We start from the raw sequence: 18,168 nt of genomic DNA, 5'->3' as shown, positions 1-18,168 counted from the left end.
TACTACTCAGCCCTCACACATTTTTTTTTATAACGGCATTTATTAAGCACTTACAGTATGCCAGGCATTGTACTACGCCCTGATGTAGATACATGTTAGGTTGGACAAAATGCATGTCGCACATAGGACTCACAGTCCTATTCTCTTTTTTTAATTTTCGTGGTATATGATAAGCATTTACTATGTGTCAAACTATTCTAAGCGTTTAGGTAGGCTCAGGTCAATTAGGTCGGACACAGTGCCTGCCGTGCATGGGGCTCACATTCTAAGTAGGAGGGAGAACATGTATGAATCCCCATTTTCAGGTGAGGTAGCTGGGGCACAGAGAAACTAAATAACTCACCCAAGGTCATACAGTAGACAAGTGGAGGAGCTGCGATTAGAACCCAGGTCCTCTGATTCCCAGGCCTGTGGTCTTTCCACTAGCAATGCTGCTTCACATTCAATGCCTTGAACTGCCAGCACTCTCTCCTTCCTGTCTAAAACACCCTCCCCATTCATGATAGACCACCATTCTCCTCCTCTTCAAAGCTCCTTCTGAAAGCCTTCTCTGACTGATCTCTCATCTCCCTGCCCCATTGTCCCTCCTTTCTGCATCACCTACACACTTAAGTTTATTCTCTCTATACCCTCCTAAGCACTTTGATATTCATTCCACTCAGCACTAGAGTACATACCCTTATACTCTGTGGCTTGCCCTCAACCTGTAGTTTTTTATATGTCTTCCCTGCTAGATTGTAAGTTCCTTAAGCCCAAGACCATGTTTAACTCAAAAATTGTGGTAGTTAAGCACTGTACCAAACATTGGTGTAGATACGAGTTAATCAGGTGGGACACAATCCCTTGTCCTACATGGGACTCAAGTCTAAGAAGGAGGGAGAGTATATTTTTAACCCTCATTTTATATCTGAGGAAACTCATTCAAAAGCTTACTACAGCCTGCATACTGTAATTGCTCCATAAATATCAGTGATTGACAGAGACAGTCCTTAGCATACAGTAAGTGCTCAATATGTGGATTGATTGGTTAAGGAACTGTAGGCTTACCAACAGTGTTCCTTCAAACAGGTGCCTCTGAGTAAGAGAACTGAGATGTTTCTTATCAGTACCCCAAGGGTTTAGCACATAATAATGATGGCATTTATTAGGTGCTATGTGCAAAGCACTGTTCTAAGCGCTGGGGAGGTTACAAGGTGATCAGGTTGTCCCACTGGGGGCTCACAGTCTTCATCCCCATTTGACAGAGGAGGTAACAGAGGCACAGAGAAGTGAAGTGACTTGCCCAAAGTCACCCAGCTGACAGTTGGCGGAGCCGGGATTTGAACCCATGACCTCTGACTCCAAAGCCCGTGCTCTTTCCACTGAGCCACGCTGCTTCTCTTAAATTCTCTTCTCTTAACATACTTAACACATAGCAAGTATTTAATATCATAATTAGCAATAAGCACTCCTCCTTGGTTCTGTCAGCCCCCTCTCAAACTGGCAGGTAGACCAATAGGTTTCAAAGTCTACCACAAGCATGCGACCCCTGTATTTTTCCATTCTGCCCTTTGTCATTCAAACAGCGTGGCCTAGTGGATGGAGCATGGGCTTGGGAGTCTGTGGACCTGGATTCTAATCCTGGATCTGCCACTTGTCTGCTGTGTGACCTTGGGCAAGTCACTTCACTTCCCTGTGCCTCAGTTACTTCATCTGTAACATGGAGATTGACTGTGAGCCCTATGTAGGACAGAGAATGTCACCAACCCGTTTCTTATATGTACCCCAGTGCTTAGTAGAGTGCCTGACAAATAGCAAGTGCTTAACAAATACCATAAAAAACCCCACACCAGTATCAGCACTTTGTATATTTGCCCAACTTTTTCCTGAAACTGGGTTTTGATGAGCCTCTGGTCTTGTCTTGTTTTATGCTGTCGCGTCATTTCCGTCCCATAGCAACTCCATGGACACATCGCTCCCAGAACACCCCACCTCCATCTGCAGTCGTTCTAGTAGTGTATCCATAGAGTTTTCTTGGTAAAAATATGAGGTAGTTAACTATCGCCTCCTTCCATGCAGGAAACTTGAATCTCAGCCCTTGACTGTTTCCCATGCCGCTACTGCCCAGCACTGGTGAGTTTTGACTTGTATTAGATTGCATTCCACTTGCTAACCACTGCCGAAGCTAGGAATGGAATGGGTATGCCTCTGCTTGACTCTCCCTCCCATAGCCAAGACTGGTAGTTGCGGTCGTGAGAGGGGAGAGCCCCTGGTATTTACCCCTTTTTCTTTCCTGTTAAGTTGTTAAAGAACAAAATCATCCCCCGCTCACACCAAGTGAAAGACGTAGATTGTCATGTGCCTTCTTGGTTCAAGTCTCAAGGGGAGGCTCTTTCAGGAATGTCTTTCAGAGGTGATTGAATTCTGAGGTTCTAAATGACTTCCTTTCCTTGTGGTTCCCTGAACCAGTGAGAAACAGTGTGACCTAGTGGAAAGAACATGGGCCTAGGAGTTGGAGGACCTGGGTTCTAATTCCAGCTCTGCCACTTGCCTGCTGTGTGACTGTGGGTCAGTCACTTTGCTTCTCTGTGCCTCAGTTTTCTCATCTGTAAAATGGGAATTAAATGCTTGCTTTCGCTTCTCAGACTGAGTGACTTCATTATTTTATGTCTACACCAGCACTAAATACAGTGCTAGGCATAGAGTAATCAAATCAAAGTAGGAGAGAGTGTGTTTTTTAAATCTCATTTTACATCTGAGGAAACTCATCCAAAGGCTTAATATAGTCTGCACACAGTAAGGGCTCAATAAGTATCAGTGACTGATTGAGACAGTCCTTTGCATACAGATAGTACTCAATAAATGGATTGATTGGTTAAGGAAATGTAGGCTTACCAATCAATCAATCAATCATATTTATTGAGCACTTACTGTGTGCAGAGCACTGTACTAAGCGCTTGAATAAAGTGTTCCCTTAAACAGGTACCTCTTAATAAGAGAAAGGAGTTGTTCATTTTGTCTCTATCCCAAGAGCCAAAATTATTATTACTATGAATGCCCCTCTGATATTTGTGTGCAGTTTGGGGTCTAAACAGGCCAGGATATCAAGGTTCCCTTTCTTCTCTTCTTCTTAGACAAAGGACAGCCTCTCCTCTCCATCAGATATTAGGGTTGTTGGACTATTTTACAGTTTAAAGGGCCCTGTGGAGCGAGCAGAGTTGTATGGCTGGAGCCATTAGGAAGGCAGAAGGAAATTGTCTCCAAGTTATGGAATCAATCAATCAATCAATCATATTTATTGAGCGCTTACTATGTGCAGAGCACTGTACTAAGCGCTTGGGAAGTACAAATTGGCAACACATAGAGACAGTCCCTACCCAACAGTGGGCTCACAGTCTAAAAGGGGGAGACAGAGAACAGAACCAAACATACCAACAAAATAAAATAGGATAGAAATGTACAAGTAAAATAAATAAATAAATAAATAGAGTAATAAATATGTACAACCATATATACATATATACAGGTGCTATGGGGAAGGGGAGGAGGTAAGATGGGGGGATGGAGAGGGGGACGAGGGGGAGAGGAAGGAAGGGGCTCAGTCTGGGAAGGCCTCCTGGAGGAGGTGAGCTCTCAGCAGGGCCTTGAAGGGAGGAAGAGAGCTAGCTTGGTGGAGGGGCAGAGGGAGGGCATTCCAGGCCCGGGGGATGACGTGGGCCGGGGGTCGACGGCGGGACAGGCGAGAACGAGGTACAGTGAGGAGATTAGCGGTGGAGGAGCGGAGGTTGCGGGCTGGGCAGTAGAAGGAGAGAAGGGAGGTGAGGTAGGAGGGGGCGAGGTGATGGACAGCCTTGAAGCCCAGGGTGAGGAGTTTCTGCCTGATGCGCAGATTGATTGGTAGCCACTGGAGATTTTTGAGGAGGGGAGTAATATGCCCAGAGCGTTTCTGGACAAAGATAATCCGGGCAGCAGCATGAAGTATGGATTGAAGTGGAGAGAGACCCGAGGATGGGAGATCAGAGAGAAGGCTGGTGCAGTAGTCCAGACGGGATAGGATGAGAGCTTGAATGAGCAGGGTAGCAGTTTGGATGGAGAGGAAAGGGCGGATCTTGGCAATGTTGCGGAGCTGAGACCGGCAGGTTTTGGTGACGGCTTGGATGTGAATCATACCATTCATCAATCATCATCATCATCATCATCATCATCAATCATATTTATTGAGTGCTTACTGTGTGCAGAGCACTGTACTGAGCGCTTGGGAAGTACAAGTACAAATACCATTACCACTATTATTACATGTCCAGGTTGTTATTGACAGGGAAGGTTTACAATGGAATCATGAAACCAAATTTGGTCTTTTGCATTATTTTATAATCCCAATTCTAATCTATGCCTAAACATCCATTATTCCTCTTATGGGAACCCTGCAACCCACATACATTACTGGGTCACCTGGGGCATAACCCTTATAATAGTAATAATGGGGAATGTAATAATAATAATAGTAATAATAATGGTATTGAAGTACTTATGTGCCGAGCACTGAAGTAGATTGTGAGTGGGGCTCACAATCTGTGGGAGGAGAGCCATTTTTATTGAATAATAATAATAATAATAATAATAATAATGGCATTTGTTAAGCGCTTACTATGTGCAAAGCACTGTTCTAAGTGCTGGGGAGGCTACAAGGTGATCAGGTTGTCCCACTTGGGGCTCACAGTCTTAATTCCCATTTTACAGATGAGGTAACTGAGGCCCAGAGAAGTTAAGTGACTTGCCCAAAGTCACACAGCTGACAATCGGCGGAGCCAGAATTTGAACCCATGACCTCTGACTCCAAAGCCCGGGCTCTTTCCAATGAGCCACGATGGTATTGGTAAAGCGTTTAGGCACTGTTCTAAGCATGAGGGTGGATACAAGGTAATCAAGTTGGACACAGTCCATGTCCCACATGGGCCTCACAATTGTGATCCCCATTTTACAGATGAGGAAACTGAGGCACAGAGAAGTGAAGTGACTTGCCCAAGGTCACACAGCAGACAAGTGGCAGAGGTGGGATTAGAACCCATGACCCTCCGACTCCCAAGCCCATGTTGTATCCACTATGCCATGCTGCTCAGAAATGGGAAATCCAGGTGGAAGAATAGAGGAATCCACTAATTATGGGGACCACAAGGAGGACGAAATAAAAAAAAAAGGACCTGGGTTGAATTTGGATTTAAACTTGATTATCCATTGCTGTCTAGTTGCACTTGGGGTAAACAGTGAATTCATTTCATAAAATAATTTCCTCAAGTTGATTGTGTCTCCTCAAAGCTTCTTCTATCATGTTTACTAGTATTAGAGGAAATACCCCTATAATGTTTTTAAAAGTATGGAGAAGTGTAAAAAGAGCTGCTTGGATACGGATTGAATAATACGTTACAACTACGAATCAGTTCAAGAGCACCCTTGGGTGATTGTGTTGATTCACTATATCAAATCTAGTAGCCAGTACATAACTGCTTTATGGTTCTCCCATGCAAATATTAGGAGTGAATTGTGAAAAATCAGTTCAAATCTTGGACAAAGGCCAGGTGAAGAATTTAGGGAAACTGATGAATTCCATAAACTAGTAACATTGAGTGTACCTAATTTAATTTAATTATGATATTTATGGTAAATCTACTCCCTCCAACTAAACCTTGCACTTTATCAAAACACATGGCCCTTCCCTGCCTTAGGATTTATGTGTATATGCCCATCCTAACATATATATTTATATATAGCGCTTGGCACATAGTGAACACTTAACAAATACTATTATTATTATTATTATTATTATTATACACACACACACATATATAGTATCATCTTGAATACTCTTGCTACTACCACCTGTAGTATTTTTTTCTTTCAGCTTACGCTGTTTTTAAATAATGTGTCTGTCCATTTTTTCCATTAAATGGTATACACCCTCAGGGCAGAGACCATAGTCATTCATTCAGTTGTATTTATTGAGCACTTACCATGTGCAGAGCCCTGTACTAAGTGCTTAGGAAAGTACAATAAACAGTGACATTCCCTGCTCACAAACTAGAGTGGGAGAGGCAGACATTAATACAAATAAACGAATTACAGATACGTAGATAAGTACTTTCGGGCTGGGATGGGGGAAGAGCAAAGGGATAAATAAAATTGCATATATATATATATAAGTGCTTTGGGGCTGGTAGCGGGGAAGAGCAAAGGGACCAAGTCAAGGTGATGAAGAAGGGAGTGGGAGATGAGGAAAAGTGGGACTCAGTTTAAGGAGGCCTCTTGGAGCAGATGTAAGGCTTTGAAGCCGCGGAGAGTGGTGGGTTGTCGGATTAGAGGAGGAAGGGCATTCCAGGCCAGAAGTGGGATGTGGGCTAGCAGTCGGTGGTGAGACAGGTGAGATCAAGGCACAGTGAGGAGGTTAGTAGCAGAAGATCGAGTTGTGTGGGCTGGGTTGTAGAATGAGGGAAGTGAGGTGAGGTAATCAATCAATCGTAAGGGGGATAAAGGTAAGGGGGGGGCAAGGTGTTGGAATGCCTTAAGGCCAATGGAGAGGAGGGTTTTTTTGTTTGTTTTTGATAAGGAGGTGGATGAGCAACCACTGGAGTTTTTTGAGGAGTGGGGAGACATGTCCAGAACTTTTTTTGTAGAAAAATGATCTGGGCAACCAAATGAAGTAGGGACTGAAGTCGGGAAAGACAGGAGGGCTGGGAGGTCGGCTGGGAGATCAACAAGGTGGCTGATGCAGTAATCAGGAGGTGGGATGGGAGGAGTTATTGATTGACATGGTAGCCATATCTTTCTGCTTCTGTTTTATTTTCCCAAACAGCGCTCCGCACACAATAGGTATTTAATAAATAATCAACTGATAGTTTGAAAGTATTTTAAGAATCTAAGCTAGCCTTGGTTTGATGGTTTTGGGTAGTCTACTATGGATTAGGTACGATTTACTACTGTGTGACCTTGGGTAGGATGGTGTAATGGATGGAGCATGCGCTTGGGAGTCAAAAGGTCCTGGGTTCTAATTCTGACTGCCACTTGTCAGCTTTGTGACTTTGGGCAAGTCCCTTCACTTCTCTGGACCTCAGCTGCCCATCTGGAAAATGGGGATTTAAACTGTGAGCCCTATGTGGGACAGAGACTGTGTCAAACCCAGTTATCTTGTATCTACCCCAGGGTTTAGTATTCATTCATTCAATTGTATTTATTGAGCGCATACTGTGTGCAGAGCACTGTACTAAGCGCTTGGGAGGTACAAGTTGGCAACATATAGAGACGGTCCCTACCCGACAACGGGCTCACAGTCTAGAGGGGGAGACAGACAACAAAACAAAACACGTGGACAGGTGTCAAGTTGTCAGAACAAATAGAATTAAAGCTAAATGTACATCATTAATAAAATAAATAGAATAGTAAATATGTGCAAGTAAGATAGAGTAATAAATCTGTACAAACATATATACAGGTGCTGTGGGGAGGGGAAGGAGGTAGGATGGGGAGGAGGAGAGGAAAAAGGGGGCTCAGTCTGGGAAGGCCTCCTGGAGGAGGTGAGCTCTCAGTAGGGCTTTGAAGGGAGGAAGAGAGCTAGCTTGGCAGATGAGTGGAGGGAGGGCATTCCAGGCCAGGGGGAGGACGTGGACCAGGGGTCGACAGTGGGACAGGTGAGAATGAGGTACATTGAGGAGATTAGCAGCAGAGGAGCAGAGGGTGTGGGCTGGGCTGGAGAAGGAGAGAAGGGAGGTGAGGTAGGAGGGGGCGAGGTGATGGACAGCCTTGAAGCCGAGAGTGAGGAGTTTTTGCTTGATGCATAGGTTGACGGGCAGCCACTGGAGATTTTTGAGGAGGGGAGTAACATGCCCAGAGCGTTTCTGCACAGAGATGATCCGGGCCGCAGAGTGAAGTATAGACTGAAGTGAGGAGAGACAGGAGGATGGGAGATCAGAGAGGAGGCCGATGCAGTAATCCAGTCGGGATAAGATGAGAGGGAAAAGAGAGATATTGAGAGAGATAGTACAGTGCCTGGCACATAGTAAGCACTTAAATGCCACTGTTATTATTTTTATTATTGCAAGTTTTTTTCTCCTTTCTGTTCTCTCTTTCCCTATTACTTGCTCAATTTTTTCTCCAGTAGGAAAAACACTTTATCTGTGGGAAAGCCATACTATTTGGTAGAAGGCCATAGGGCAATGTGGGACCACTGTCTCACATTGAGTGCCAGTCACTATTGACAAGATAAACCTGAAGAGCTCTGAATTTGTCTGCCAAAACTATTTTATATGTGTGTGGGAGTGGTGGGGGGGAGAGCTCAGAAGAAAGGGGTTCACACTCTTGACACTTACATTCCAGCTGCCTCCAGAAGTTGAAGCTGGTTATCCTTGCAGCAATCAATCTCACTTCGTAAACACATTTAATCCTGCAACTTTTTAAAAATCACAGTTCTATGTTTCCAAATGCAGTCTATTCCATATATAGCAAAAAGAGACTTTTTCCCCACTTTGTTGTTTTGGCCAACCCCAACTGGATTTATTAAGTGATTGCCTCATGTTTCTAGCCAGAGGAACCCTCCTTGGATTCCCCCATCAAAACAGAATGAAGTTCAGAAAAATGCTTCTTTTGAAATTCAAAAGCATATGTCTTATTTTGGGTAGCCTTCAGTGTAGCTAAGTGTCTACTGTTCTTGTGCCTGACTAATTTATCAAAGGCTTATATTCCCCAAAGAACACTTGCCATAATGAATTTATGTGGTTTTCACCTAAAATTTTTGCATGTAAATTGGTCTAGATTCTTCAGTTGTGATACTGTATTCCATGTGGAAGCTTGACTTTTTTCTCAGGGTTGTATTCAAATATCTTTTTCATGTACTTGTGACCCCAAATGGCTGTCATTTCTGTAAGGTGACTATCTCATGCATGGATTATTTATTCTCTTGATTTCTCCTTCTCCCACCTGCCTGTCTTTAGGCTATTTGACTTAACTGCTCAGAAACACTTTCACAAGTTGAGAACAGAAGAGAGCAAAGGAGAAACTGAAATAATACATTTTACAATTTTTAAGTAGCTCTGTTAAGACTCTGATATCGGGTTAACTCTGGATTTCAGACCATCTTTATCTCTTCACTGGCTTAGGAAATCAAGATTTAGTAGTATCTTTTCAGTGAAGACAGTATTTTCCTAAGTGAGCAAAAAACTCTAAATATCTTACCTTAGCTTTTGCCTTACGGATGATCTCTGCCCCTGTGATGACATAGCAGTCCTTGAATACCAACTAACGTTCTTTTTTAATTTTGCCTATTTTTTATAACAATTACAGAGTTTTAGCAGAAATGATGACTATATCAATAGTTTCGGAAGCCATTCATTCACATGTACACAGCCCCTTTTTTACTGCCTAGTTTCTAAATTTTCCTATGTAATTACATTAATTTTAGTCATTGATAGATTATGTTGAAAGCAATGGTTACAGTCTAGTTTTATTACATATTTCCTCTATTTGAAGAAATAGTACTTTTCAACTTTATTGTCTCAAGGATAATTATAATAAGCATTCAAATACCATTGATCAATTGATAAGCTTCCCAGCAAGGACTATGGTTAAAATTCATATAGGGTTTCTTGAACTACACTGAGTGGGGAACAGCAGACAAAAATCTGAGGCAGTGAAAAGCAGTCCAAAGAGGGTTGACAAAACTGTAAGCTCACTGGTAGAAACCTTTCTACCAACTTTGTTGTATTCTCTCAAGCATTTAGCACAGTGCTCTGCACACAATAAGCACTCAGTAAATACCAATGATTGACTGAGAAGATCTTTAAAGTTCTGAAACAAAGGTGGATGAAGAAAGAATGCTTGTGAGAAATTTGGACTTTTGTGAAATCCCAGCCTGGTACATAGTGAGTGCTTAACAAATACCATTAAAAATACAGTGAATAACTCTCCTCACTCAATCCTACTTTAACTTCTTGAATGAGATATTCAATACTCACTGTCCACAAGATTCTTTGAGGTGATAATGTTGCAAAAAGTACTTTTTTCTCAAATAGGAAAAGTTATAGGAAAATGTTGACAGCAAGGGAAGCTTAAATTTTTCTCTTAGAATGTATAACGAGGATGGGCATGGATGAAATTCACATTTTGGATCTTTTGACCACGCATACAATATTAGAAATATGTTTATTCCATACTTTCTGAAACAAATAGGACTCTAAAGATCCAGAAAGTGTGGCCATCTACATGTAGTGTTATACAGCTGCTTCCTATTGGCATGAGTTAGTTATAGAACATAGGCAAACAAGCATTAAGCCAGTTTAGGAGGTAGGAGAAGCAGAATGTGTGTGGAATTGGAAGCCAGGACCCGCACTGGGACATATTTCAAAACAAAAAAGTCCTATCTGATGATGCCAACATGGCATCACAGTTATTTAGGGTGGACTGTATTGGCAAAACCAAACTTTGCCTATCACAAGAAGCTAGACTCTTATAAATTTCATCCACAAAGGGAATGTAATAGTTCAGTCAAAAATTAAATTTGTCTGGTTATGACTGGGAAATGGGATGGTAGACTTCTGGGCTGGAGGATGAAAAGATAGAATTTTGGAGTGGGGGTAGCAGCGTAACTTCCTGGAAATTTGGGTAGGCATCTCAGCAGGAAATAAGAGCCTGCTGCAGTGAAGAAGGTGAAACAGTGAGGTGTCAATGGGAAACAGCAGATGGAGAAAGCAGCTCTTTGCAAGATAGTGTTGCAGGAGAGAAAAGTAGCTTGAAAGAGTCAATATTACATTGAGGCAGGTGACAGAATGTCCATATCCACCTCAAATGAACAAAAGACTTGGAAAAGAGGGAACCCAAGTGTTCTCATTGTAAAATAAAAAAAGGGTTGAGCACTTGTCACATTATTTTTTTATTTTTTATCAACTGTTGGAGAGGTGTATAGGAAAGAACTCCAAGAAAAGATAAGCCCCCAGGAGAGTCCAATGAGTTAAGTAACACATTTAGGTTTTAAAGATGTGGAATTATCTTGAGAAAGGTGTATTTTTTTTAAAAAAAGGGCTTAACCAGTTGGGAGAAGGAAAAAAAAAATCTGTGTTTGACCCAATTCTGCAAGAGGGCAGAACTCTACCTTGGTGCTAAGTAGAGTTCTCCTTCCTTCGATGACAGCTATGCTGTCTGTCACATTGTATCCATGGATGTGGGTATCACCCTAAAAATATCTTGCCCATGTGCTGCACTGCTCCCATGAAAACAGTCCTGTTCTTTTTCTAGTCCTTTGCCATTCTTTCATTCAGTCATATTTTTTGAGCACTTACTGTGTGCAAAGCACTGTACTAAACCCTCGGGAGAGTACAATCTAACAATAGACACATTCCCTGCCCACAACAATTCAGTTGAGCTTTGCTCAGACACCAGGAGGGAAATTTAGTTTATCCTACTGCAAGCAGGACATGTGCTTGAGTTGTTCATCCTGTAGACTGAAAGCTCATTATGGGCAGAGACATGTCCACTGATTCTTTTGTATTCTCCCAAGTGCTTAGTACAGTGCTTGGCACATAAGAGCTCAATAAATGCCATTGGTCAGCTTATGTGGTAGTGATGATGGTTTACATTGAGGTATCCGCAGACAGTTACTCTCCACAGCTTCGAAGCCTTATTGAAGGTACATCTCCAAGAGCCCTTCCCTAAGTCCTCCTTTCCTCTTCTCCCACTCCCTTCTGTGTTGCCTTGACTTACTCCCTTTATTCATCCCCCACCCACCCAGCCCCATAGCACTTATGTACATATATGTAATTTTATTTATATTTATGTCTGTCTACCCCCCTAGATTGTAAACTCATTGTGGGCAGGGAATGTGATTGTTATATTGTTATATTGTACTCTCCCAAGTGCTTAGTATAGTGCTCTGCACACAAGTGCTCAGTAAATACAACTGACTGACTCTTTCCTGCTCCCACTATTATCAGGTGCATATATTGCAAGGTAGCTTAGAGGGAGAACAGCAACATTCTGCGTGGTCATGAAACCTCTACAGCTTCAAACACCAGTTGATCAGTGGCATTTGAGTGTTTACTATGTGTAATGCACTGTACTAAGAGTTTGGAAGGGTACAATACAACTTGTACAATTAGTAGACACGTTCCCTGCCTATAATGAATTTACACACCACACTGCCCTCACACCACTCTATTTTGTAAAGTAAGTCCTCAAAATGGCTTGGAGTTGTAAATGGGGGTTCCTGAATCAAAGTTGTAGCCCTATTTTTACTTAGATTACCTAGAATTGTGTAGAGTAATAATTACATTAAAATATTTATGTTGACAAGTTTCATGTTAAAAGAGCCAACTTTTACTTAAATGGGAGTAAAATGGATATCACCCATTCCCAGTGACTCACCAGGCAACCAGGTGATCCCACTCTTTCTGCCCCCGGGGCCTCTCCTGTTTTGTAACACCTGCCCTCTTTTAATTTTCTTTTCCTTAGACAGCCACCCATCAGGGCTTTCAAAATGACTTCCCCCTCATCTTCCATGAAGACACTTTCCCTGCATTGCCAGTGCCCCAGGTCTAGTGTCATGAGGAGGCTAGTGTAAATTTGAAACTGATGTGTTGTAAAATTGAAGTATGGGCAAAATTTAGAAGTGTTCTAAGTGCTGTTTGTCATAATTTGAAATGTCTTAAGGAGACCGCAATGTATTCAATTACCTATTCAGTGATTTCATCCCGAATATTTATTTGTACTGTCTTTCCTCCTACTCCCATTATTTGTAAAAAATTTTTTGTCTGCCTCCCCATGAGATTGTACTCTCCCTGCGGGCAGGGAGTGTATCTTGCTTTGATTGTACACTCTTTCTAGAATTTTCTACATTGCTTTGCATTTAGTAGGTGTTCTATAAATAGCACTGATGGATTAATTGCTGTAACTTCTCTTTCCCTTTCAACAAAACAGGAATAGAGGACTTGCTTAGCCCCTTTGTACATATTTATTACTCTATTTATCCCTCGTCCCCCTCTCCATCCCCCCATCTTACCTCCTTCCCTTCCCCACAGCACCTGTATATATATATATGTTTGTACATATTTATTACTCTATTTATTTATTTTACTTGTACATATCTATTCTATTTATTTTATTTTGTTAGTATGTTTGGTTTTGTTCTCTGTCTCCCCCTTTTAGACTGTGAGCCCACTGTTGGTTAGGGACTGTCTCTATATGTGACCAACTTGTATTTCCCAAGCGCTTAGTACAGTGCTCTGCACACAGTAAGCGCTCAATAAATATGATTGATTGATTGATTGATTTACCAAAGAAGTGTTTCTTCCTTGGAGAGATACAAATCTAAATTTTAAATGGACTTATCAGCCAGTCCGTCAGTGGTATTTTATTGAGTGCTATCTTTGTGCCAAGCACTGTACTACACTCTTTTAGACTGTGAGCCCACTGTTGGGTAGGGACTGTCTCTATGTGATGCCAATTTGTACTTCCCAAGCGCTTAGTACAGTGCTCTGCACATAGTAAGTGCTCAATAAATACGATTGATTGATTGATTGTACTAGGCTCTTGGGAAGTACAGCTGATAGGTTCCTGCCCACAAGGAGCTAGAGAGTAAAATGGACCAATAGACTCAGGCTGAGTAGGTGAGTCTCTTGGGTAGTTTAGTGAGCCCCTGGGGGTTTCACAGAGCTATAAATTGTACAAACAGGAATTTGGGGTATTTTCTTTCCTGAGAGATTGATTCCTCCACTGTAGCTCCCAGTTGCTCCAGGGATAGGACTGATCGAAAACTCTGTCATCCATTTTGTAAGCCATCTGAGTAGGTCCTCAAAATGGCTTAGAATTATTAATGGGGGGCTTCTGAATCAAAGATTTAACCCTATTTTTTACTAAGAATACATAGAATTATGTACTTGATCAGTGATGAGTAATAAAATTGCTTTAAAATCATCTAGAAGACAAGAAGGACTTTAAAATAAATTACAGTTTGGGGAAATTAAGAATGAATCAGAACTCATAATTTATTGAGCATTTATGCAGAGCACTAAACTAAGCATTTGGGAGAGTACAATAGAGTTAGACATGACCCCTGCCCTTTGGGAAATTTTCCCGATAGGGAGAGTAGTGGTTGGATGGATGTGGAGGGAGAGGGGGTTTCAGGTTGTTTTGTTATCTGTCTTCCCCTTCCCCACCAACAACTGTGAGCCAGTTGTTGGATGGGAACTGTCTCTATATGTTGCCAACCTGTACTTCCCAAGTGCTTAGTACAGTGCTTAGCACACAGTAAGTGCTCAATAAATACGATTGAATGAATGAATGAGAGGGGTCGTGAACGAGAGTTTGACAGCAACACACGATGTGTAGGAATGAAGTGTGTGGGTTTGGTTTTGGTGGAAGAGGGGAGAGGGTAAGTAACAGTAGTTTTCAATTAGTCCTGCCACTGGAGCAATTGGGAACTGTGGATGAGGAGTCAATCCCTCAGGAAAGAAAATACCCCAAATTCCTGTTGGAATACTTTACAGTTCTGGGAATAATAGTAATAATAATAATAATAATGTTGGTATTTGTTAAGTGCTTACTATGTGCCAAGCACTGTTCTAAGTGCTGGGGGATGGGGATACAAGGTAATCAGGTTGTCCCATGTGGGGCTCACAGTCATAATCCCCACTTTACAGATGAGGCCCAGAGAAGTTAAGTGACTTGCCCAAAATCACACAGCTGACAGTGGAGCCGGGATTAGAACCCATGACCTCTGACTCCCAAGCCCTTGCTCTTTCCAGTGAGCCACGCTGCTTCTCTAATCCAACAGGGACTAGACTACCCAAGAGACTCACCTACTGGGCCTGGATGAAATTAAAGTGAAAAAAAATCACCCCTTTCCCATCCCTTTACTATCTTTCAGGTTACAATATTTCAGTAATATGAGCTTGTTGTCAAGTTCCCATTGAATGTATCAAGGGACTGATGTATTTCTCCTCAATCAAATAGATTTCAAACAGTCCTTGTTAAAGTGACAAAAAAGCATTGCTTGCAAATTTCCCACTTGTTCAGCTGAGAATGAAGTTGAAAATATTTGTGCTGTTTAGATGTATTCTTTGCACAATTTTTTTCGTTTAGACAATTGCTTTGCTCCATGGAGATTCTCATAATCGTACCTGTCAGTAGGTTCTTGAAGAGATTCCTTCCATGTTTTAATATCCTGGTCTTTGAAATGAAGCTATTAATGATAACACATTCACCAGGTGCATGCATGATGTGATATGAAATCACTCTGGAAATTTGAATGTATGTACTTTATGTAGTAAGTGCTACAGATTTAGAATGTAATAAAATTAATTTCATAATCTTATGATTCAGCAAAAACGTTTTGTGTCCATATGTTTTTGACCATGTAAAGAAGGCATCACCAGTAATAAAATCCAATTTCAACCAAAATTTAAATGGTTGACAACAGTATGTAGTCTGAATTATCATCTTGAAGGAATCCACTTGGATAATTTTGCAATGCAGTAAATCCGTAAGTAATATTAATGCCATAGGGGTTCTCTCTTTGTCCTTTATTAAATTCAGAATTCAGTCAAATTAGACAATTTTGTAAAAAGTGTAATTAGCAGTCCAGTTCTAGATAAATTCAACTTTATTTGTTTTCATAAATTAATTCCAGCATACCTGATATCTCAGACTGCCAATTTGGGTCTGCTTCTTTGCATTCTGTTATCCCCAAGGTGCTGAAATGTCACCATTAATTGACCTGAAGTTTTTTCCCTTTGCATTTAAGGATGAGGTACTGCAAAATTGCCATGGGTACAAGTTTGGCTGAAAGAAATGGTGTGATCTGCATTCCCTTCCGCAGTGATCACACACAGTCTCTCCTTCTGTTGGAATATCTTTGCACTGGCTAATAGACAAATGTTATCTTGAAAAAGCATGTAACCTTAGAAATATGAGCTTTCCCTAAAGTTGATGTGTTTTAAAAAGATTGAGCATTAATAAGTCCAGTTCTTCTTTAAGCTGCAATTAAAAAAGGCAAGTACTGTAAATTTGCATTGTTATTGTTTTCTAATGCTTTGTTTTAAGAAGCAGCGTGGCCTAGGGAATAGATCATGTACCTGGGAGCCAGAAGGACCTGGGTTTTAATCCCAGCTCCACCCTGATGATGATGATAGTATTTGTTATAATAATAATAATGATGGCATTTGTTAAGCGCTTACTATGTGCCAAGCACTGTTCTAAGCGCTGTCTGCTGGGTGACCTTCGGCAAGTCACTTGACTCCTCTGTGCCTCAGTGACCCCATCTGTAAAATGAGGATTAATAATAATAATGGCATTTTTTAAGCACATACTATGTGCAAAGCACTGTTTTAAGCACTGGGGAAGTTACAAGGTGATCAGGTTGTCCCACAGGGGGCTCACAGTCTTCGTCCCCATTTTACAGATGAGGTAACTGAGGCACAGAGAAGTTAAGTGACTTGCCCAAAGTCACACACCTGACAATTTGAGGAGTCGGGATTTGAACCGATGACCTCTGACTCCAAAGCCTGGGCTCCTTCCACTGAGCCACGCTGCTTCTCTAGACAATGATTAAGACAATGAGCCCCAAGAGGGACAGGGACTGCTTCCAACCCAGTTTTTTTAATCCACCCTGGCACTTAGTAGCATGCCTGGAACATAGTAAATGTTTAACAAATACCACAATTATTATTATTTACTGTTGTGATAACCCTTTAATTCACAACATTCACTGAGATAGCTAACTATTGTCAAAAAGGCTTTCGAATATTGTTCATCAAAGGCATGGATTTTATGTTTAAATTAAACTGATTGTAGATGGTCCACCAGTTCAAATGAAGTGTTGTGCCAAATGTTTGGTTTGTTTTTTTTTCGGCCTGCTTCCTAGAACTCCCTTATGTGACCTGGGATTAGAACACGCAGTGGCCTTCAGTTACTGTGGAATTAATTGTGAAGCCATTAATAGAGTTCCAGGCCCAGAGTCAGTTTTCTTAGTAAGTACCCAGTAAGCCATTTTCCGCCAAGGTTAATATAACAAACACCTTCCATTGCTTCTCTCTGGCTTCTGCAATTAAAGATTATTTTATACGATGATTCATTATTTAAAATGTCAAAAGAAAGCGTATCAGCCTCAGTCTTAAGGCCTGCTTCTTCAGGGGAGGAAAGACTTGCCTTTTCTAATGTCAATTGATTCGTTGCGTGCTTCTGTTTTTAGGCCCAGTTCAGATACCCGGCGCCAAGGTGGCAGGGAGAGGCTGGCCAGCACCGGCGACAAGGGGAGTCTGGCAATGGAAGCCATCAAGGAGACCCGCTACTGTGCAGTATGCAACGATTATGCCTCGGGCTACCATTATGGGGTCTGGTCCTGTGAGGGCTGCAAAGCCTTCTTCAAAAGAAGCATTCAAGGTAATAGTGTGTTGAAAACAACTAGCAGATTTTTCTTTTTCCTTCAGTTCTAGTTCAAAAGTGGTGTGGGAAGGTCGTAATCAGCTGGGTGCTTGAATTCATGAGGTTCCCCTGGGTACTAGGCTGGGTATTGGGAGCAGAGGTCGCCTAAATTGAAAGAGCAAGAGTCTGGGAGTCTGAGGGCCTGGGTTCTAATCGCAGCTCTGCCGTTTATCTGCCATATGACCTTGGGCAAGTCAGTTGATCAACCAATCAATTGTATTTATTGAGTGCTTACCGTCTGCACAGCACCATACCAAACACCTAGGAGAGTACAATATAACAGCAATGTTCCCTGCCCACAATGACCTTACAGCTTAGAAGGAGTTTACAGCCTTAAGTCACTTTAAAAGTCACTTAACTTCTCTGTGCTTCAGTTCCCTCATCTGTAAAATGGGGATTAAGACTGTGAGCCCCACTTGACATGAACTGTGTCCAATCTGATTATCTCGAATCTACCCCAGTGCTTAGTACAGTGCCTGGCACATAGTAAGCATTTAACAAATATCATAAAAAAAAGTCATTGGCAGCAAGAGCAGCTATATATAATAGGTGGAGGATGGGGACTATTTTTTGCTCTCCTCTAACCCATTCACAAAGTCTGCCCAGCAGAAAAGGGTTATAATAATAATAATAGTATTTGTTAAGCACTTACTATGTACCAAACACTGTTGTAAGCACCAGGGTAGATACAAGGTAATCAGGTTGGACATAGTCCCTGTACCACATGAAGCTTAC

At 41.7% G+C, this 18,168-nt stretch overlaps 1 protein-coding gene across 1 annotated transcript in view; it reads left to right on the top strand.

Annotated features, from left to right (window-relative positions):
* ESR1 (estrogen receptor 1) overlaps positions 1-18,168 on the top strand; it is a 268,680-nt gene that overhangs the window by 20,846 nt on the left and 229,666 nt on the right. The window contains exons 2-3 of the mRNA XM_038767701.1: positions 2,059-2,112; positions 17,201-17,391. Coding sequence (XP_038623629.1) covers positions 2,059-2,112; positions 17,201-17,391 — 245 coding nt within the window. The remainder of the gene's footprint in view (positions 1-2,058; positions 2,113-17,200; positions 17,392-18,168) is intronic.

The sequence above is a fragment of the Tachyglossus aculeatus genome, chromosome 2 (genome assembly GCF_015852505.1).
Source record: "Tachyglossus aculeatus isolate mTacAcu1 chromosome 2, mTacAcu1.pri, whole genome shotgun sequence".
NCBI lineage: Eukaryota > Metazoa > Chordata > Mammalia > Monotremata > Tachyglossidae > Tachyglossus > Tachyglossus aculeatus.
Note: the sequence above shows the minus strand (reverse complement) of the source record. Positions and strands in the feature narration are given on the sequence as shown.